Here is a 23,895-nt window from a genome sequence, read left to right as displayed (position 1 = left end):
AAAAACTAAAACTAAAATGTGTTTAGGTATGTAAACTCCCCAGGGAGCTGAGAATGAAAAATTTAGTGCAATTTTCAGGGGTAATAATAAAGCAGCGCTTTGAGCGTATGTGTATGAAGTTATACGTGTTACCAGCAGACTCTTAATAGTAGTAAACATTGTATTTTAGGGAATTTAAATGGCCTGTTTTTGTATGTGCTGTGTTCTGTTTGCAATAAACCTATATGGATTTCAACATCATGATCCGATTTCTGCATACTTTGTGAGACCTGTTAAAAATGTTTGTTATGATTCAACTATCCTAGGCGTTAGATATGACCATAAGTTTTGTAATGATGCTATATACTTAAAACTATAACTGTTAGAAAACCTAACCTAACATTTATGGTACTTATTCATAAAATACGAAGTACTAAAACAAAATATCATTGCAATGTTGATAAAAAATGTGCTTCAAACACTGTGCCTATGCGGGAAGTCAAACCTGGATCTTTGGCATGATTAGCAAATGCTTTTACCACTAGGCTACTCTACTGCCCTTAATTCTGGAGAGACGAACAGAAAAAAAGACAAGGTCAAACAAGGAAAAAACTTTCACTTTCTTGCTATTCATCGTATACCTTTCCAAAGATTTTCATTCACATCTAGGGAAGATAACGCTAACCAGATTTCAGAGGCATAGCAAGTATTTCTGTAACAATTGAACCTTAATTTACATTCCATGTAATGGGGTGTCACTCAGAATAAATACTTAAAAGGATAGATGAAAAAGTCATCACATCAATTTTACTCCATCAAAAAAAGGATAGAAACTCAGACATTTTAAATGGGTCCTAACATAATCGTCCATCATGGATCAAAGAGATATCAAGTGCCACAGATATGCATTTGATAATATGGGGACCACATCACTATCATATATGATATTTTCACTTATTGAGTTCTCTTGATTTTCTTTGAACATGAAGACAAAAAAGTTTCAATAAAAACAAAACATTTAAAACTCCATTCTGAATAGCTAAGATAGCAGGGGTTAAGACCGGTTCAGTCCTCAGGCAGAATGTTAACCAAAATGTTCTAAAGATGCTTTTGAAACTAGGAATATCATAGATGCAAGTTCTATCCAAAAATGTTAAAATCATGAAATTGTGAATCATGAATGAATTATATTTTATTGCATATTCTGCACTTTCCTCAAAAAACATTTTTTTTCCCCCTGTGATATAATGTCACAAGCAAAGTCAGAATGATAGTGATAAAAGTATCCACACACAACGTTAATGTATAATATGTTATCTCCTGCAAGGCCAGCGTTGGCACCATTGGAGCTTAACAACATAAGTTTAGTTTCAAAATCCTGTCAATATTAAAGTAATAATGTATAGTTTTATGTCACAAGATGAAATATCTAAAGCCAATTTGAAACATCATCTGTAGAAATTGACAAAGAATGATTGAATGAAACTTATATGATGAAACAGCATGAAACATTTTATTGATTTTCCCAATCACACCAGTTACTTACTGCATCAGTTTGCCAGGCATACATATATATTACACATATATTGAAACACAAGCTAAATGCAATTTTCATGTTTCTCTAAACATTTCTGCAGTATTCATCAAGTAACTGCATCAAGCATGCTTTTCTACAGGCAGTTTTAACTGTGGTGGTATTGTGTCTAGGATCACCTGACTATCGGCTTGTTGATTAATGACACAGTCAGTCACGTACATCATGGTCTGTTCATAATCAAGTCTGGGACTGACAAACTGTTTTGTTTATTTGTGTGTTGTTTAACGCTGCACTCAGCGGTATTCCAGCTCTATGGCAGCAGACTGTAAATAATTGAGTCTCACCCAGATAAACCAGTGACTGATATAATCAATGTCCTACACCATCGGAGTATGATGATACACAATCAAGTGAATGACCCTCACCATCCAGTCCCTTATATCATCTCTTACAACAAGCACAGGTTGATGGGAACCAATCTTATCCTCAAATCCTCAGGAAACTATTGGTAGACGGTATAATCCCACCTTAGAGTAGAACCACTTTAGTTGGTTCTTGTGACAAGCATATTGTACAGGGTACCCACCCTGAATCCCCTATGACAAGCATGAAGTACTGGGTACCCAGCCTGAATCCACTGTGACAAGCATATTGTACTGGGTACCCACCCTGAATCCCCTGTGACAAGCATGAAGTACAGGGTACCCTCCCTGAATCCCCTGTGACCAGCATGAAATGCAAGGTACCCACCCTGAATCCCCTGTGACCAGCATGAAGTGCAGGGTACCCACCCTGAATCCCCTGTGACAAGCATGAAGTGCAGGGTACCCACCCTGAATCCCCTGTGACAAGCATGAAGTACAGGGTACCCACCCTGAATCTCCTGTGACAAGCATGAAGTGCAGGGTACCCTCCCTGAATCCCCTGTGACAAGCATGAAGTACAGGGTACCCACTCTGAATCCCCTGTGACCAGCATGAAGTGCAGGGTACCCACTCTGAATCCCCTGTGACAAGCATGAAGTACAGGGTACCCACCCTGAATCCCCTGTGACAAGAAGGAAGTACAGGGTACCCTCCCTGAATCCCCTGTGACCAGCATGAAGTACAGGGTACCCACCCTGAATCCCCTGTGACCAGCATGAAGTGCAGGGTACCCACCCTGAATCCCCTGTGACAAGCATGAAGTGCAGGGTACCCACTCTGAATCCCCTGTGACAAGCATGAAGTACAGGGTACCCACTCTGAATCCCCTGTGACAAGCATGAAGTGCAGGGTACCCACCCTGAATCCCCTGTGACAAGCATGAAGTGCAGGGTACCCACTCTGAATCCCCTGTGACCAGCATGAAGTGCAAGGTACCCACCCTGAATCCCCTGTGACCAGCATGAAGTGCAGGGTACCCACCCTGAATCCCCTGTGACAAGCATGAAGTGCAGGGTACCCACCCTGAATCCCCTGTGACAAGCATGAAGTACAGGGTACCCACCCTGAATCTCCTGTGACAAGCATGAAGTGCAGGGTACCCACCCTGAATCCCCTGTGACAAGCATGAAGTACAGGGTACCCACCCTGAATCTCCTGTGACAAGCATGAAGTACAGGGTACCCACCCTGAATCCCCTGTGACCAGCATGAAGTGCAAGGTACCCACCCTGAATCCCCTGTGACCAGCATGAAGTGCAGGGTACCCTCCCTGAATCCACTGTGACAAGCATGAAGTGCAGGGTACCCTCCCTGAATCCCCTGTGACAAGCATAAAGTGCAGGGTACCCACCCTGAATCCCCTGTGACAAGCATGAAGTGCAGGGTACCCTCCCTGAATCCACTGTGACAAGCATGAAGTGCAGGGTACCCACCCTGAATCCCCTGTGACAAGAAGGAAGTGCAGGGTACCCACCCTGAATCCCCTGTGACAAGCATGAAGTGCAGGGTACCCACCCTGAATCCTGTGTGAACAGCATGATGTACAAGGTACCCACTCTGAATCCCCTGTGACCAGCATGAAGTACAGGGTACCCACCCTGAATCCTGTGTGAACAGCATGATGTACAGGGTACCCACTCTGAATCCCCTGTGACAAGAAGGAAGTGCAGGGTACCCACCCTGAATCCCCTGTGACAAGCATGAAGTGCAGGGTACCCACTCTGAATCCCCTGTGACCAGCATGAAGTGCAGGGTACCCACCCTGAATCCCCTGTGACAAGCATGAAGTGCAGGGTACCCACCCTGAATCCCCTGTGACAAGAAGGAAGTGCAGGGTACCCACCCTGAATCCCCTGTGACAAGCATGAAGTGCAGGGTACCCACCCTGAATCCCCTGTGACAAGCATGAAGTGCAGGGTACCCACCCTGAATCCCCAGAGGACACTGTGGGGCAGCCTGGTGATAAAAGTCTTTGCTGGTCATGCTGAATACCCAAGTTTGGTACAATGTGTGAAGCTCATTCAGGTGACAGCTGCCATGATTTGTCTGGAACATTGCTGAAAGCAGCATAAACCTACATTACCCTTTCATATACCAAATATACAGCATATTATTACTAAAAATAGTCACATGAAGACACAAATATGCCATAGAAAACTAGGGAAGATAATGTCATAATTATTTCCATAATATCGTTCGTACTCAGCTTTGGATTTTAATATTTTTGCCTCGTGGATATTTCTCAGCAGAATTGGTCCCATGTAACTTGTTAGAGTTGACTCAAATTGATCTGATAGCCTGGCTTAGAAACATAGCTGACTGTCATTATAACCTGATGTTGTGGATTGGTTTTCATGCTTTCAGTCATTGGTTTGTCTGCTCAAGACTCAATTACTTATCTGTCTCCTTGAAATAGGTCACATATTACTGATTTGGCTTAAATCAACATAGACTCATTAATTTTTAGTATATGTTATAAGCAAATAGTGAAACTTCATCATTAGTATCAAGGTAAAAATAAATTACTTATTCAACACACTTTTTTACGATAAATATCCTACACATAAACAGTATTTGAGGAATTATAGGCAAAGTGATAAAAAATGGTTTGCATCACAATAAAATAAAAATGAGTAAAAACTATTCATTTATTACATGGTTGAGTTACTGTAAATCTTGGAATTTATGCAAGCGTGAATTAAATGCAAACAATGCGAGTGGTCTTTGCTCGCATTAATTAACTTCGCATTTATGTCTCCAAATGATTATCAACAATAAGACGGCCTCACTGCACACTTTGGATAGTGGAAATACCAACCTGAATATAAACACAAATACGGTTTATTGAGCAGCAGTTGTAACAAGTACATAACAATATCATTCAAAGAATAGGAATTAAACAATGGGCATCCGGTGAGTTATCACTGCTGGGGTCAAGAGTTCTTCCCACTCATGTCAAGCTTGTTGATACCTTCTCCACATACCAATCAGTGAACTGTTGTTTATTGCCTTTGAACTTCCTTTATGCCAGTCAACAGAGTAAACAAATCAACTGTGTGTTGTTTTTAGAAAAATAACAATGTTTATTTTTTTACGCAAGTGTTCTACTCAGCAATATTAATAATCAGTGCTATTTGCTGTTTGATTGGATTAAGGTAAGGATATGTATCATTCCACTGGAGATAGGCTGGGGGGCATCGCATTGATATTGAGTCTCACTTTTGGCTAGGGGTCAGCAGTCGTATTAATTTGGAGACGCATTAATTTGGCCATCTACAAATGTATTGTTTCTGGTCTTAGTTGGGCTAAACTAACGTGAAGAGACCCATCTTAAAAGAGCATCTTCTTTTACTCGAAATTAAATTCCAAAGTGGTAGTTGTACTTAATAATCCAGAAGAATTTAAAACATATTTTCATAAACAAGATGTGCTGGGGATGTGATGTTGAAGGCTTCTGGCAGATCCATATTGAACACGGCATGATCATATGCATTCTTCTGGTTGATTAGCCCATGAGGAACTAATTAAAATTTGCACTACCAACCACTCACTTTATAAACCCTCCACCCGATTTTATTAGAATCAAAATAAATGGCTCCTACTTCATCTTGAGAAATATAATCAATGAATTGATTTACTGCAACATTCTCCACAATCAAGCTGTCTGCCATGGTTTTCTAAATTATCCTATTTTAATGATTGCATTTTTTTCAAAAAATGAATAATATTAAAGTTTGATTTTCATCAATATTCAAGAACTAAAACTATTCATTCTAAGAGGCTTGAAAGTGAGTGAGAAAAAAAGAGTTTCCAGTTATGTCATCAGTTAACTCTCGTGTATGCATCTTTTTGAAGGGACAACTTTCACAGGCCAGTGGCAGAATTAACTTACAGCATTTATATCCAGTTTTTACACAATTGTTTCATTTTTGGTTGTCATGGGTGAGAAACCCCAAAAGATATAAAGCCAATGAAGTGAGAATGGATCCACTACGCTGGGGGAGTATTATGACAAACCAAGATGTCGCCAATATAATTAGAGACCCTGCCCAGATATATGGTCTCCTTATTGTAATTTGTAGAGGCAACCATGACAGGCATGGGTCACCGGGGACTGTTTCCACCAGCAGGCCAGCATAGCTAGGTTACTGTCAGACAGCCGACTTGAGTGGAAAAAAAACACACAGTTCCTGGGGTTCTGATAGACCAATGCTAAGTCTCTAAAAACATATAATTTACATTGAAAAGGTGCTCCCATTGAGATGGCATATTCGGGGCCTGGGAAAACCGAGACTTACTTTACTTAGGACCCAGCATTACAGTAAGGGCAGGGCAGAGGGGAACATAATATGGTTCAGGGGCTGTGAGACAGACAGGGTTCTGACAATAGTCAGGGAATTGTGTTTAGCACTGCTTTGATCAGTATTCCAGTTATATCATGGCATGTCAGCTTGATGTGGGATGAAAGCCAGAGGGGATGCAGGATGTAGAGGTTATCACTTGAGTGAAATCAACGAACATGGGGCTGACAAAGCAAGAATCATTATCAGGATGAATAGGATTCTGGCACACCTAAGGGAGGCAACTCTGAGTCATCACTTTGATCAAACCCATGATCATGGGTATGGTGCTGACAAACCTAGGTAATAATCAGGGCAAATTTTGGGTTCCAAGCCATGATCATAGGATCCTGGTACATGTGGTAAGGGAGATAACTCTTCAAAACAGAATATGGCATCCTTATGTTCAGTATGATCAGTGGGGTAGGGGGAATTATCAAGGGCAGGTTGACTATCATTTTTAATTGTTGGTATTAAAATAATAGCATCCTCACTGTGTTTCGTTTAATACAATTGAAATAGAATTGGTGGTGGTCCCAATGATCACAGTCGACATCTCGTTGTTAAACTTTCATACTGAAATAATCAATCAGGTTTTACATGGACATGTTTTGACTTATACTACAAATACATTCTTTATACAGGGTGGTAATCTAGTAAGCTTGTATCAGTGAGTTACACCTTCTTTGATACATGAAAGTTTTATAAAGATGTGCAAGACTAGACAAGGAATACATCTTCTGTTTTGTTTGTTGCTTAAATTATAATCAAGTCTGGACCAGATAATCCAATGATTGACATAGAGTGCAACGATCCATGTTGGTGTTGTACGGTGACACACAATAAACCATGTCACAGTGCCTTTCCACTTGATCCATTTAGTCTCATCTTACATTTGCTTGTTTGTTTGTTTAACGCCTGACTCAGCAATATTCCAGCTATATGATGGCGGCCTGTACCAGACAATCCAGTGATTGACATGACCATCGATCCATGCAATTGAGATCAATGACATGCATCAACCTGTCAGCGAGCCTGACCACCAGATCCTGTTAGTTGCCTCTGACGACAAGCATAGTCGCCTTTTACAGCAAGCATGGGTTTGCTGAAGGCTTATTCTAACGCGGGTCTTCATGGGTCTTTCATCTAACAATCAGGTTAGGTTGCAGGGGACCTATTCTACCCTGGATCTTCACGGGTTTCTCATCTAACAACCAGCTTAGGTTGTTGGGGACCTGTTCTACCCCGAATCCCCACGGGAGGAAATATGTGTGACATACTGGATGATTTACTGCTTGATTAAACAAACATTTGGTGATTGAATTATTAATTCACACTTGATTTGAGGTGTCTTGTCAAGATCGATCCGCAGTCAAACATTGGACACTTGTATTGAAGTGATGACTGATCCTGATCTTAGATGTGACTCCCAACATGAAATAATGTTGATGATAACATGTACCACAGTACAAAACATAACATACACTGAAATGATAAAGCTAATGGTGTTCAGTTGATGGAGTAGAAAGCTGCAAGTTGTTTCTAATTCACAGCAGTAAATACTATGGCTTAGAATCGGTTGCTACAAAAACAGAAATAACAATAAATACAGGTCATCTATATCCTCTGCCCTTTTGAATACGTCCATAAAATAACAAAAAGTATATCTCTTTATACCAAAAAATGCAAAGTTTAAATCATGTAAGTACAACAGACATGATTGACGTCTAAACCAAATGACTCCCACTATTCTTTAAGTGTCTTCCAAACCTTCTAAAGACATGAATATGTAATGGTACTTTTCATCCGACGAACTGTTTCATTGGATAGTAATGCCGCACATAATATTTAAAAAAATCTAAATTATAATTCCATAACATAACAGCAGAAAAATTGTACAACTCCTGAATTGATGTACGATGCTTTGTTTGCTTGTTTTCAAATAAACACTGCACAATGAACAACAACCTACTGTCTCTCACTTGCTTGGAAGGGTGATATAAAAGAATGTCATTTCATCCTGAATCATCTACCAAATAAACATAAATCTAATGTCTCTGATGTAAAACATATCAATGTTCGAAGAATTATTTATAAGATTTGACATACAAGATTGTGCAATAATACACTGCAGTCAGAGGGCTATATATGGTGATAATCGAAGTTGGAATAAGTTTGTTTAGACGTCATCAGCTTACTCAGATTTCATTATCGAGATCAAAGTGGCAGGATCAAGTTAGCCTAATTATCTACACACAACATCTCAATTTCACGCAAGGCTCTAATTTCCTAGACCGACAACTGACAGTGGACATTGGAGCCTAGTCTTTCAAAGAAGGTCTAGACATTGTGATTAAAGCCCTGCGTGAAATTAAAACACTTCCTGTCTTTAATTGTATGCTAACTGGGTGAACTAGATCATGGCACACAAGTCTCGGCACCCAATCTACAATATTACCATGATATTGTGGAATGAAGTCATGACCGGACAAACTAGGGGTTGATAGCATGAACATCCATCCAACTATTGCAGTACAATGACAATGTGAAATTAAAACACTTCTTGTCTTTAATTTTATACAGAAACTTGGTGACCTAGATTATGGAACACAAGTCTAGCACCCCAGTCTGCAATATTACCATGATAGCATGAACATCCACCCAACGATTGTGGTACAATGACACAAATTCGTGAGAATTTTTGAGATATTAAAACTACCAGGACCACATGCACAAAGCAGTTTTAGACTATCAGGATTCCCGTAACATTCTGCTAATATTGACAGTATAGTCATACATAATGCTAAGATACCTTTTGCATGTGTTCCAGGACAAAACCCTTATATAGTCATGAGGAAGTGAGTGAGTTGGGTTAAATGTCACTTTGAACAGTATTCCAGTTATATCACAACGTGTCAGCTTCATGTGGGAGGAAAGCCTGAAGTGATGCAGGTCTTTTTCCACTTCGATGAAACCCACAAACACAGGCATGGTGCTGACAAATGTAATACATGATCGGGGCAACCAGGATTTGAACACTTAACAGGTTTTTGGCATGCCCAAGGAATGCAGCTCTGCACAGCAAATGGCGGTGCCTTAAACGATTCGCCCGTGCCCCCACCACAAACATAGGCCATAATAAATGAATCATTAGAGTTTAATTCTTGCCAGCCTACAAATCACCACTCCAATCTCCAATGACCTACAGACAAAGAAAATTCTTATATGTGTTTCCTTGGTTCTTTACTTGATGACTTGTATACCATATACCATGTACCATATACCATAGTCCTACCAAACTTTCAGGCTTCATGCAAATTATATTGGTTAACATTTAATGTTATTAATTCCTTGAACAGTAATATGAAAAAAATATAAAGCAAGTTTCCCAGTTCTCATTTCTTGAAACGTTTGAACACAAATCTTATAAATAAATTTATTGTGGCAGCATTTGTTAACCACACAAAAAAAAATGTACATCTAGAAATAACAATTAGATGATTCAGTAAGACTGACGAGACAAATGTAATGAACACTGCTTGAATGGCATATTTGGCTGGACAAAAAATATCCTTTGAAATGTCAGTTTTACCCAAATTATCAAAACCCAGACTTCCTAATCAAGTAATAAAAAAGGTGTGTCCAAATGTTTTGGTTAAGATATTTGATTGAGTTATACAGCCCAAGCACTGCTGGTACACGAGGGTCTCTTTAAAAGTGACACCCAAGCAGATTATCAATACAGTTTAATCATCCTGTTTTTCTAATTCATGAATCCAGACTGTGATATCTGTCTGTGAATGAATCTGTGTATGATGGCAGGGAAACCTAACCACCACATGTAAACACCCTCACAACTATGTCAGTTGGTCTGCCAAAATATTCTGCAGATGTGCTTGCCAATCTATCAACACGTCCACCAAAATCTGGGGGTCAGTCCCTGAGTTTTGACACTTTTCCAGGCTATCAGTCCAAATCACACCAGACTATGTATACACCATGTTCACTGTTTATATTGCTGACAAAACACATCTAATTCTAAATACCATACTGGGCAGAAACATTTTTTTGGAGTATTTTTATCGAATATATGTGACTCGGGAACTGTCTACATGACTGAATTACCTGATTAAAATGTGATCATCTATTACCATCATTCATAAATGTATTCAAGAATATAAAAAAAAAAGAATCTGAAAGTTTATGGAGTTGATCATAAAGCAGATTCAAGTGAGTGAATGTTGTTTTATTAGTGGCATTGTTTCAGATTGCGTCAACTACCCACATCAGGGTAAGAGATTCTGACAAATGTTTCAGACATAGCTGCGAGGATAAATCTTAGTGTAACAGTCGGATGAAAACAAATCTTTCTGATTTTTTGTTCTACTGACAGGAAATGTTGTCTGACACCACATCTGCATTGTTTTAAGTTAATCCTCTCTTAATATCAAACATATTGCGTGCACATTTTTTTTGGACAATGCACAAGTTTGCATTTGGAAGAGAGAAAATGAAACAAAATACATATGAAATGTCAACACTAAAAAGAATCTTCACTGAAGGCAGCCTATTCTTCAGATGACGTACTGCAATCAATTTGTGACGTCACGAACAATGGATGATACCATATATATTTCAACAATAAAGGACTGTGATGTCATATGGCTTCAGCTGACCAATCAGCATTAAAATCTCTAAAATGCACATGTGCAAATGTAAAGTTCTAACACACAATTATTCTATCCTTATGGGTAATAATATTATGAAACTGAAGCTGGTTCTGATTATGTTTATATACACTGATGGCAGTCAAGGTAAGTAAATATCTATGATTGATTAACAATAAAATGTTTTGCTCACAGAAAAGTAACAAAACCCCGCTGACATTTCAAACAGACAAGCACTCCAGTGAATCAATACACCTAATCTATTTACCAAAGGTTATTGCTGAAAGTAGATCACACCTACACGGACATATATGATACTATAATGCACATATCATGTAAAACACTGAACCATAGAAACCAGTGTCACATATCAAGACTACTCCTTACTGCCATGTCCTTCTATTCCATTAGTGTTAAAAGTGGGTGAGTTTGGTGTTTCAGCAACCCACATTTAACAATATACTTACATATTAGTCTACATTGCCACAACAATTCATGCAGTGAATTAAAAACCATAGTTTTTACAGGTAAGCTGTTTAGAGGTTATCTGCATATAAACTGAACAGCATTGAAAACGCACCAGCAATAAATCTTGAAATATTACAAAAACAACTTGAGCAATGACTGATTTTAATTAGAACAGACATAGACGGATTATTAGGAAAGACGACAAAGGGAACAGGAATACCACACAGTAATTACATTTACGTCATCAGTGTAAGGAAGACACATAGGGTTAAAATGAAAAGTCAATATCTGGTATGTCTGCCATTGGCAGCAACACAGGCCATGCAACGTCTTCTCATTGATCGAGTAAGTCTGCAAATAGTGTTCTGGGGCATTCCACTCTTGACGTAGTGTATCTTCAAGTTCTCTCAGGTTCTGTACTTTCGGACGATGTGAGAGGCGTTGACCCAGGTAATCCCACAGATGTTCAATTGGCGATAGATCTGGTGACAGGGCTGGCCATGGAAGCAGAGGCACATTATTGTTCGCTAGGTACTGTGTTCAAACACGTGCTGTGTGCGCTCTTTGCATTATCTTGCTGGAAGGTGTGCATATCCTGGTGCTGATGAAAGAATGGGATGACGTGATTTGCCAATATGTTATTCCTGTAGTAAAGGGCATTAACTCTTCCACGACAAACATGAAACTTTGTTCAATGGTTATGACTGATGCCGCCCCACACCATGACACTCCCTCCCCCCCATCGATCTGTCTGTACAACGCAGTCATTGTGGTAACGTTCTCCACGTCGTTGCCACACTCGCAGTCGACCGTCAGCATTCCGTAAATGAAAACGGGACTCATCAGAGAACAGCACACCATGCGACTTCCGCAATCTCCAATGACGATGCCTTTTGGCCCAATCAAGACGTTCATTTCGATGTCGATCACTGAGTATGGGTCCAACATATGTACGTCGAGCACGTAGCCCTGCTGAGCAGAGACGTCAACGTACGGTGTCAGCGCTGATCAAACCCCGTCGGCCTTGTACGGTTGCTGCAGTCCTGGTACCCGGAAGTGTACGATCACGAAGATGCGGACGAACAATATGGCGATCCTGACGTGGTGTAGTTACACGACGTTGACCCGGACGTGGTCGATCTCTGGTGGTTCCTGTCTGCTGGTATCTGCTCAGTAGCCTGAGGACTGTTGAATGATGGCATTGAAACCATTGTGCAACGACTCTACTTGACGTACCAACTTGAAGCATGCCCAAGGCACGTTCACGTTCCTCTGCTGTTAATCTTGGCATTTCTTGTGTCAGTACCCTTTACGTCTGCAGCAACAAGTGATGTGGCTTTTAAAAGTCTGTCTTTTATAGCCCTATTCTGCATGCTTCCCGTGAAACAAAACACGTTTTCCATGATGTGCACGCAATTTGTTGCGTTTTAGCGATGTCACTCACAAACCATTTAGGAATGTGTTTTGACGAGCTGTTCTTCTTCATGCTTATTCCAGAACGTCGTATATTACTCATTCACTTATATATTTTCATATGACTTAAGCCCGGATAAAAATACATCCATTTTCATGGTGGTGCGTTTTCAATGCTGTTCAGTATATTATGGATCGATTCTAAATATTTCTGATTGAAAAGAGAAAATGTTGATTGATGATTTCCTAAACATTCCTTCTGCAGGATACCATTAGCAAATAGCAGGGTTACCTCCCCCTTGCTTTCCTTTTATCCACACATCTGTGCTATTGGAAGAGAGCAGTTTTGACTGGATGGGTAACTGGGGTAGGGATGGGTTGGGTAGGCGTGGGAAATGTGGTTAGTCAAGTGATATATTGTTTAATGACTTCATGGTAACACTATGAGTCACTAAAGTTTCTGACTGCATGCATTCCTTCTGAGTGAGTGAGTGAGTGAGTGAGTTAGTGTGACTGATTAGCTGAGTGCAAAAGGACGTAACTTTGTCTGACATACAGTCCCTGAAATAAAGTTATGTGCAAGGTTAGCCAATATTATCCTATACCACAAAAAGAATCATGAGTATTAAAGGAACCCTCAATCCTCTTCATTTCAGGAGCTGCAATGGGGATCTGTATAGGTTGCTAGACACGACAAGAGGATGAGAGTGGGTGAATCTTTGTTAAAAAATATGTGCGTGTAAGAGAGGCGAGGCACAACTCTACACAGTGAATCATGGTGCCTTATACCTCTCTGCATCCAACCATGCCCAAAATGCAAATTGAATGACGACATCAAATGTAGATGATATTGGTGCTGTGGCAGTAACTTGTTACCACAGACATCTGGGCCCCGTTCCACAAAGCGATCTTAGCGCTAAGGTGATTGTAACTCCCATTCTTTAACACTGACTTACGACAGTCGTAGCGCTAAGATTGCTTTGTGGAACAGGGCCCCTGATTGCACAAACATGTACATGGCATACAGAATCTAAAGCTACTAGACTAACTTGTCTCTTCCCCCATTTTCATAAGATTTTAGTGTAATTGTATGGACCATTATTAGCTGAACTTATTATTACATTCAGGTATCAGAGGAGGCTAATGATAACATGCTCTAGTCAAGGAGCTCAGCATCTGGACTTGATTGCAGTGTGGTGCGACGCTATATTTTATGGGTGCTTCAATCACTACAAGATTCCTCCATTAGTTTTATATTTAGATTTAGTATTGGATCACAGGAATTGGATTTGTTTGTTTGTTTGTTGTTTAACGCCGCACTCAGCAATATTCCAGCTATATGACAGCGGTCTGTAAATATTCGAGTCTGGACAAGACAATCCAGTGATTGACATCATGAGCATCGATCCACTAGTTTGGGATATGATGACATAAATGAAACGACTCAGCGAGCCTGACCACCCAAGCCTGTTAGTCGCCTCTTACGACAAGCATAGTCACCTTTTATGGCAAGCATAGGTTGCTTAATACCTATTCTAACCCAGATCTTCACAGGTCCACAGTAATATTGGAATCCACAGAAGATTGTAAACAGGGTAAAAATATAAAACATAACAAAATGTCAAGAACAGCAAAACCAAATAACCATAATTTAAATATGCATAGCTTATTCAGTAATAACAGTGGTAAACCTGAATTAAGACAAATTTCTGATTCAGAAACATATTACAAAGACACTGCCTTCAGGAAGAAAACAATATGATATCAAATACAATTTCAGCAATATTTTATTATATATTTTATTTAAAACCAAGTCACAACATGTATGGCCTCCAAATGAGTGAGTGAGTGAGTTGGGTTTAACGACGCTTTTAACAGTATTCCAGTTATATCGTGGCGTGTCAGTTTAATGTGGGAGGAAAGCCGGAAGTAATGCAGGTGACAGACATTTACCACTTTAGTGAAACCCATGAGCACGGGTATGGTGCTGACAAACCTAGAAACAAAATCGGAGCGAAACGGGATTCGGACACACAATCATAGGTTTCTGGCGTGCCCAAGGGACGCAACTCTGCACAGCAAATTGTGGTGCCTTAGACGACTGGGCCACCCATGCCCCCTCCTTCAAATGGGCATGCATTGACGAGCACCTGGCATGGGCACTTGTGTAAACGGTGCAAGCTAGTGTGAGGGACTTTTTTGCAGTAAATATAGAATATTCCGGAGCCTTGCTTTAAACAAAGATAATATTTTCATGAGGTGAAATTACCCTCAATAAAACTGTGAATTACATCTACCTAATTTTCATGGTTACGTTATATGCTGTGTTAAGCACCTCACTTCAATAAGTACCACTTATTCCAGACTATTCAAGTAATCTATATTAGCACCCAATACTTAGCCCGAACATTTTCAAGACTGTCTGTATTTTCTTTGTAAATAAATATTATTTACATAAAACACAGCAGACTAGAAGGGGTATAAACTTTAAGTAATCTTTATTAGCACCGAATACTTAGACCAAACATTTCCAAGACTGTCTGTATTCTGGTGTATATAAAATATTATTTACAGAAAACACAGCAGTGTAGAAGGGGTTTAAAATTAAACTCTTAACTATTATTGAAAATAGGTTTAGTTTTACCGATATTTGAACTAAGTTCATTCTCTGTTTGACCTTTGAAAACTTTAACTTGTTGTGTGTGGTTTTAATAAGCACCTCCTGGGGCGTTTATTCTGGCAAATATGGTGTCTCATATATTAATACATATCGCAATATCATTTTAGGATGAATTTCTCCATGTTTTATGTGGCACGTCTAACAGGAACTGTTGCTATCATCTAGTTTGTGTTCAATTTGTATGACTGATTAATTTAGGATTGTTCCGATAGTATTATGCAGATATCAGATTTAGCATTTTGTTTTCTTCTGCACATCTTGTAAGGAAATGGAGTTATTGCAAAACGTAGTAAATTTAACTTTTTAAAAATTGATAGACTTCAAACATGAATCAACACATGGGTAGATGTACCGGTATGGTGTATCATAACGTCAGGTGTCAACTCAATGAATGGTGACATCCCAAGTAAAGAACACCATGTTTTCTTGTCACAGTGGCCGTCTTAGTGACTGCAGTCAGTGCATGCAGACCTACCTTGAGAGGGAAAAACTGGTCTTCTGTCTTGCCGAGCCCGAGGCAGCCCTCTCTGTTCTTCCCCCATGTATACACATCACCAGTGTCTGGAGACAAAAGTAGCGAAACATGTCATTGGCATCCTCACTGAAGCTTCAGGGCTAAGTAAACACGTCCCTTGTAGCAGACATTTAGTTCCTTCAGTCTGCTGTGTGTTGTTTAATTATACATACTTTATGGATCCGATAGCAAAATTTCACAAATGTGGGATAAAATTACTATCTTGAGAACAGTCCTTTTCTCTTCAAGGTTATTCAAGAAATTCAAAGTAGGTCGAAATAGTGAAGGAATTTGTCATGACAAAAGAATGTTTAAAAATTTAATTTATTTGTTTATTTTACACAAACAACAATACTTTTAACCTATGGCAAAAATGCTATAGTTCAACGATAAAATGTTCCATATTCTGATCACTGAGCATGCGAGTTTGGTTATTTTCACTTTGAACAGTATTTCAGCTCTATCACTGTGTCAGGAAAGACCAAAGTGATACATGTCATTGACGTTTACCTCTTTGCTGAAACCAAGAACATGGATATGGTGCTGACAAACCTAGAAGGATAATCAGAGTGAATCTGGGATTTAAACCCATGATCATAGGTTTCTGGTACGCCTAAGGGAGGTAACTCTGTACCGGGAATTGTGACAACTGGGCCACCCATACCCCAAACTGACTGATGATGCAGCAAATATTTATAACCAGTTTTGAAATCTTCTGTCATTATTGCACATATCAATTACAAAAGACAACAATTTGCTGTAATTTATTATTCATCATGCTGTTCACATTCTGCCATCCAACCACACGTTACTTAACTTCAGCCTTGTGTTAGACATACAACATGCCAGCACTAATATGAATTAGTGAACATGGTTTTACTCTGCTTGAAATAGTTTCTGTAACACCTTATGTGCCTTTTATTTGAAAGACTGAGTGAGTTGGGTTTAACGCCGCTTTTAACAGTATTCCAGTTATATCACGGCGTGTCAGCTTAATGTGGGAGGAAAGCCTGAAGTGATGCAGGGGGCAGACGTTTACCACATCAGTGAAACCCACGAGCACGGGTATGGTGCTGACAAACCTAGAAACATTATCGGGGCAAACCGGGATTCGAACACACAGTTATAGGTTTCTGGCGTGCCCAAGGGACGCAACTCTGCACAGCGAATGGCGGCGCCTTAGACGACTGGGCCACCTGTTCCTCATAATTTGAAAGAATGTTTGTTTGTTGCTTAAGTCATGCTCAGTAAAATACCAGGTATATGATGCCATTTTATATGAGGCATTTAACTGCCTCTTATGAAAAAACATGGATTGCTAAAGTACTCAAGGAAATGAAAAAAACCCTGTTTTGCTGGATTTAATAATCGACACAAAGCATTACGTAGATGTAAATACGAAATAACAAAACAACTGGAAAAGTACTAGTCTGGATTTGCTAGTTTTATCTCAGTGCTCAATACAAAATGTACTTTACAGGAGGTAATTTGTAGGCACTTTCAACATTCAAAAATAAAACTAAGTCCAAATTGACATGGCAGAAACAGGCTTTAGGCATTATGCAAATTAGCCTGGAAAAAAGTTATCAAAACAACAATAAAAATAACAGCTATGTTTATGTACATAATAATAATGACATGTAAGTTGTTGTTTGAGAAGGGAATATGTTACTTTTGCGTTCTGATATTTTGACGATGATTCACTATCCCACAATGCCACTGACAAATCACTAACCACTGACAAATCACATGCACGTGGGTTTCAAGCACCTATTTTCACCTGTCGTCAAGGTGTCATAGGTCATGGACATTCACCTTGATCTACCAACACCTGGTTATGCTCAGTTTCACAATAGTCAGTTTTGTTCATATTTTTACACACTTTTACGTGTAAAAAGACATAAAAACCTTTGATACGCTGTATTTGTGCCAAGGGCCATTTGGTACTAATTGAGTTGTTTGAATATTTATGTATTTTGTATATTAACTGCATTTATTTAAAATCTGAGATCGAAAAAACAGGTTTTTTTCATTTCCGTGAGTACTTTTAGGGAACAATCCCAACCAGATTCCCCCAAGGGGTTGAAAGAATGAGGAAACTAACCTGTCCTGGCGACAAAGTGACCCATTCCACACACAATATCCACAACTTTAGATTCAGGCTGGAGCTCATGCCGGCCAAACAATGTTGGTGGAATCCTCTGAGGCTGATCTGCTGCCTCCAGAGCTGGTCCTTTGCCGAGGATCCCGAATCCCCACACATAGACATCCCCTTTGTCTGCAATGGAACAAATATAGCAGTGAGTGGGTGTGGGAGTGGGTGTGGGAGTGGGTGTGGGAGTAGGTGACTGGGTGGTCGGGCTGTTGAGTGAGTGGGTGGGCGAGTGAGTGAATGAGTGAGTGCATTGGTTTTGGGTGAGAGTGAGGTAGGGAGAGGGGGGTGGAAGGGTTGGTGCATATGATGAGTTATTGATGAGTTATTGCATGAGGGAACAGTTATTTATCATAGGATGGGGTTGCTTAGAGCGAATCAGGGAGGGTCACCAAAAAATATGACTGTCTCTAATGGAGGGGCATACAAAATAATACACATATTTGGGGAGGGTCATGATGAATAAACATCTTAAATGAAACATAAAGTTATTTTGCTATTGTCTTTTCAGGGAGAGTCATCAAAACAATGCACAAGGTCATGGGAAGGATTGTCCCAAAATATGTAAAGCATTATTTTCAGTACATCAGTGCATCAAAAACCTCTGAACCATCCACTCCTGTAATAAATGACCGATCCCTTTTATGTTTCAGTTTGAAAATATCTTTTAATGAGACAATGAAAATGTTTCAATTCTTTCTTTTGCCTCACCGCTTAGCATATTTACTGAGGTGCGTATATCCATATCACATCAAACCAATATCAAACCAGTGTATTGACAATTCGTCTTCCTTTAGTCACTGGTAGCACAGATGGACTAGTCATCACAATAGCTGCAATTTGCTGTGCAGAGGTGCATCCCTTAATTATGCCAGAAGCCTATGATCACTGGTTAAAAACTGGTTCTCCCTGATTATGTCTTTTTGTTTGTCAACACAATATCTGTGCACATGGGTTTTATCAAAGTGGTAACGGTCTAACATCTGCAAACTCTGGGCTTTCCACCCACATGCACAACTCTGGGCTTTCCACCCATATGCAAAACTCTGGGCTTTCCACCAACATGCACAACTCTGGGCTTTCCACCCATATGCACAACTCTGGTCTTTCCACCCATATGCACAACTCTGGTCTTTCCACCCATATGCACAACTCTGGTCTTTCCACCCACATGCACAACTCTGGTCTTTCCACCCATATGCACAACTCTGGTCTTTCCACCCATATGCACAGCTCTGGGCTTTCCACCCATATGCACAACTCTGGGCTTTCCTCCCATCTCAAACTGAATCTAGAATCTGACAGTGGTGGCTTTGTTTCATAGATTTGACAGGTATAATTAATCTAGGTTTGCAGCAGCACCAAGCACTTAGGGTTTTCACCGAAGCAGTAAATGTCTAAGAATTTGCATCACTGTGACAAAACTGAAATACAATTCAAAGGTGCATTAAACCAAACACACTCACTCGCTTGCCCTCAAACAGGGGGTTCTCTGTGGGTGGTTCACAAGGTACAAAGTATGAGATACAAAGACATGTTGCCACTCACCGTTGAGTATAGCACATGCAGAGCCGGCTGCAACACCTTTGATAATTTTCCCACAATTCCTCACAGGAAGATGTTTAGGTTCAGAAACCTGAGCATGGTCTGTTACCATGGAGAGCTGGTTGTATTCAGAGTTCCCCCATCCAAATACATCTCCCTTGTCTGAAACAATGACAAACTGATATGGAGTTTGGTTAAATTAATCATCAGATTTTCATCGACTCAGCAGCACCTCACATCACTGCCCAACTGATTGCTTGGGAGGATGATTAACAAAAAGGTGGGGCCAAAAAACAGCAGATTTGTGTCAGTGTTACTTTGGTGTTTCTATCCGAAAACAGACATAATATACTTTTTATCCAGGTGCTTTTTGAGCAAACAGCAAAAGTTTGTTTAGCCTAACAAAGCCTAAAATCAGTTGTGCACCCACCTGAGACAGCCAGCACACAGTCGGCAGTAGACGCTATATTCACAATCCTCTCATTCTTGATATCCCCGCCTACCAGGGTCGGCACTGACACGTTCTTGTAACTTCCCAATCCTGAAACAGAGACCGTATGACCAACATCACAAAGCTGCTACAGTCAGACGTATTCCACAGACAAGTCAGGATGTGAAACAGAAGTGTTCCAAAGGTCTTGTGGAGAGAGTGGATAGTGGAAGAATGTGGTGTGTTTCCCTTGCTGCATCATATCAAAAGACATTCAAAGATACTATGTAAGTGCAATATTATTGAATGCAAGGTGAAACCCCATTTCAACCCTACTCACCTCCAGCATAATTCAAAGGTTTCTTTGGGCCCCTTATCACTAAAGTGAGTGAGTGTGTTGGGTAAAACACTGCTTTTAACAGTATTTCAGTTATATCACGGCATGTCAGAGTAATGTGGGAGGAAAGCCCAAAGTGATGCAGGTGTCGGACGTTTACCACTTCGGTGAAACTCAGGAGCGCAGGTTTGGTGCTGACAAACCACGAATCGCGGTGCCTTACACGACAATCACTTAAATGATTAAGTGAGTGAATGTTTTTTAACACCACATTCAGCATTATTCCATCTATGTCATGGTAGTGTGGAAACAACTAAGTCTGGACTAAATTTACTAGTGACTGATAGCATGACCATCTTCCCTTGCTGTCAGGATATGATCACCTGACACCTGATGCACATTTTAGTGAGAGCCTATGATAAACCAATCAGGATATGATGACACACGGACATGTGACACATTGTCATCACCTGACACCTGATGCACATTTTAGTGAGAGCCTATGATAAACCAATCAGGATATGATGACACATGGACATGTGGCACATTGTCATCACCTGACACCTGATGCACATTTTAGTGAGAGCCTATGATAAACCAATCAGGATATGATGACACACGGACATGTGACACATTGTCATCACCTGACACCTGATGCACATTTTAGTGAGAGCCTATGATAAACCAATCAGGATATGATGACACACGGACATGTGACACATTGTCATCACCTGACACCTGATGCACATTTTAGTGAGAGCCTATGATAAACCAGTCAGGATATGATGACACACGGACATGTGACACATTGTCATCACCTGACACCTGATGCACATTTTAGTGAGAGCCTATGATAAACCAGTCAGGATATGATGACACACAGACATGTGACACACGGACATGTGGCACATTGTCATCACCTAACACCTGATGCACATTTTAGTGAGAGCCTATGATAAACCAGTCAGGATATGATAACACACAGACATGTGACGCACGGACATGTGGCACATTGTCATCACCTAACACCTGATGCACATTTTAGTGAGAGCCTATGATAAACCAGTCAGGATATGATGACACACAGACATGTGACACACGGACATGTGGCACATTGTCATCACCTAACACCTGATGCACATTTTAGTGAGAGCCTATGATAAACCAGTCAGGATATGATGACACACAGACATGTGACGCACGGACATGTGGCACATTGTCATCACCTAACACCTGATGCACATTTTAGTGAGAGCCTATGATAAACCAGTCAGGATATGATGACACACAGACATGTGACACACGGACATGTGGCACATTGTCATCACCTAACACCTGATGCACATTTTAGTGAGAGCCTATGATAAACCAGTCAGGATATGATGACACACAGACATGTGACACACGGACATGTGGCACATTGTCATCACCTAACACCTGATGCACATTTTAGTGAGAGCCTATGATAAACCAGTCAGGATATGATAACACACAGACATGTGCATATGGATTCAATCAATGCATGAATGTACCCTAGTGTTGTGCATGCATTGATCATATATGCAACATTGTAAGCTGATCAAACCTGCACAAAATACAATTCCATCTTTAATTTGAGCATTTTCACGGTTTGCATTTGATGCCCAATAATTCTTTTGTATGCCTTGTATGTTTGTTTATGCTGTTTATTTATTAATTCAAACTTCTTTATTTTGTATTCATGTCATAACCTTTAATAGGGACATTCATTGTTTTCTTAATAACATCTGACCATAATTGCACATACATGTACAGAGATTTTTATATGAGCACGTCTGTCATACTGATTGTATAAAACAAGTGTCAGAATTCTTGTAACTCCCTGGCGAGAAATAATAATTTCTTTATCACCCATTAGAGCTTAATGCTTTTGAGCTCCCCTTTAGAAAGATGCACTGATCACGACTGGTGTCTTAGAAAACAGCAATTGTCAAGTGCCATCAATAATCTTCAGCTGTGACATTGTTTTTAGTGTGACATCATTCGGACCTTACATCACATTAAGATTAGAATGGCGTCAACAATGCCGTTGGGATGATGTAAACAAGACTCTGGTGCACGTGAAGCGTACATACAATGTTTATGGACTCGGTTATTTCTAACCAACAAGTAATAAATAACATGGCTGATCATAGTACCTGAATGATGTCCCCTGGTCCATGTGGAGAGTCTTTATCTTTTTCCAAGATAAGTATTTTTTAATCAAGTTTCCAATTGAAAAAATGAGGGGGTTTATGTGCATTCTATTGTGCTAGGTGTGCTTATTATATACTGCATCAGATTGAGACTTTACCACAGAGGCACATAGGGAAATCACTCACTCTGTTAACACTTTTGCATAAAAGCATAATTAATAATTACATAATTGAGGTGCTGAATTTGTTGATGCATGTCATCGATCCCAATTGCGTGGATCGTTGCTCATGATATCTATCACTGGATTGTCTTGTCCAGACTCGACTATTTACAGATCGCCATCATATAGCTGGAATATTGCTGAGTGTGGCGTTAAACAACAAACCAACCAACATAACTGAGCCACATATAGACACATTCTTTATCCTAAGAGAAACATCATAATGTCTGTAGATCATATTATCTTTGAATGTACTGTGCTATGATGCAGTGAAGTTACAATGCAGTGATGTCACAGTTTGAAGAATGCTGAGCCACTATTCATATGTACTGTTGCCATAGCAATATGGGACCTGTTTGATACAAAATGCTGTATATTTGACGGTTTGACTGATATCTTTGATAAAACCTATCCCATGTTTTGATGTGAACACAAAATCATGCCAGATGTCCTGTAGAATCATTAAGATCACAATCACCTCGCCACCTGCCTGAAATGAATATTTGAACAAATGAGCAGAAAAGGTTGACAAGTCATGGAGTCACTGACCTGTCTGCCCATCCGCACCCAGCCCACAGCTGTACACTTGACCAGTGTCCGTCAGGAACAAGGTGTGGTCCTGGCCACACACCACCTGGACAAACCAACACAGGGACTGGTCTCAGGCAGAGAAATTATAGGCCTGTCACATTATGTCAGCCTCATGTATCGAAAACATATTGTATTAATTCAGTCCCAATACAATATGCTCAGTTTCGTAAAAGTCTCCATGTTCAATATAGCCCTTCTGACACAAGGTTGTTGTTTAATAACTGATTAATATAGGCCCTTTCTAATAGTATTATGCAATCATATTGATTCAGCGTTATGTTTTGCAAAAGACAGTAAAATTATAAGACTAGCCTTAGAAATTAACTGTTATTGGGCTGGAATATTGCATAAATGTAAATTTTACTTTTTGAAAACTGATAGAGAATAAAAACATGAATTGATAGTAGGGTTTACAATGCACTG

General features: G+C 39.9%; 1 protein-coding gene across 1 annotated transcript in view; it reads right to left on the bottom strand.

Moving 5' to 3' along the window:
- Positions 1-23,895, bottom strand: part of LOC124139495 (RCC1-like G exchanging factor-like protein) — a 72,447-nt gene that overhangs the window by 29,763 nt on the left and 18,789 nt on the right. Inside the window, exons 7-11 of the mRNA XM_046506601.2 lie at positions 23,431-23,515; positions 20,150-20,260; positions 19,723-19,881; positions 18,127-18,300; positions 15,984-16,069 (exon numbers count right to left, since the gene is read on the bottom strand). Of these exons, the coding sequence (XP_046362557.2) occupies positions 15,984-16,069; positions 18,127-18,300; positions 19,723-19,881; positions 20,150-20,260; positions 23,431-23,515 (615 nt within the window). The remainder of the gene's footprint in view (positions 1-15,983; positions 16,070-18,126; positions 18,301-19,722; positions 19,882-20,149; positions 20,261-23,430; positions 23,516-23,895) is intronic.

Source organism: Haliotis rufescens, unplaced genomic scaffold (genome assembly GCF_023055435.1).
Source record: "Haliotis rufescens isolate VD_foot unplaced genomic scaffold, xgHalRufe1.0.p SCAF_1, whole genome shotgun sequence".
In the NCBI taxonomy this organism is placed as follows: domain Eukaryota; kingdom Metazoa; phylum Mollusca; class Gastropoda; order Lepetellida; family Haliotidae; genus Haliotis; species Haliotis rufescens.
Note: the sequence above shows the minus strand (reverse complement) of the source record. Positions and strands in the feature narration are given on the sequence as shown.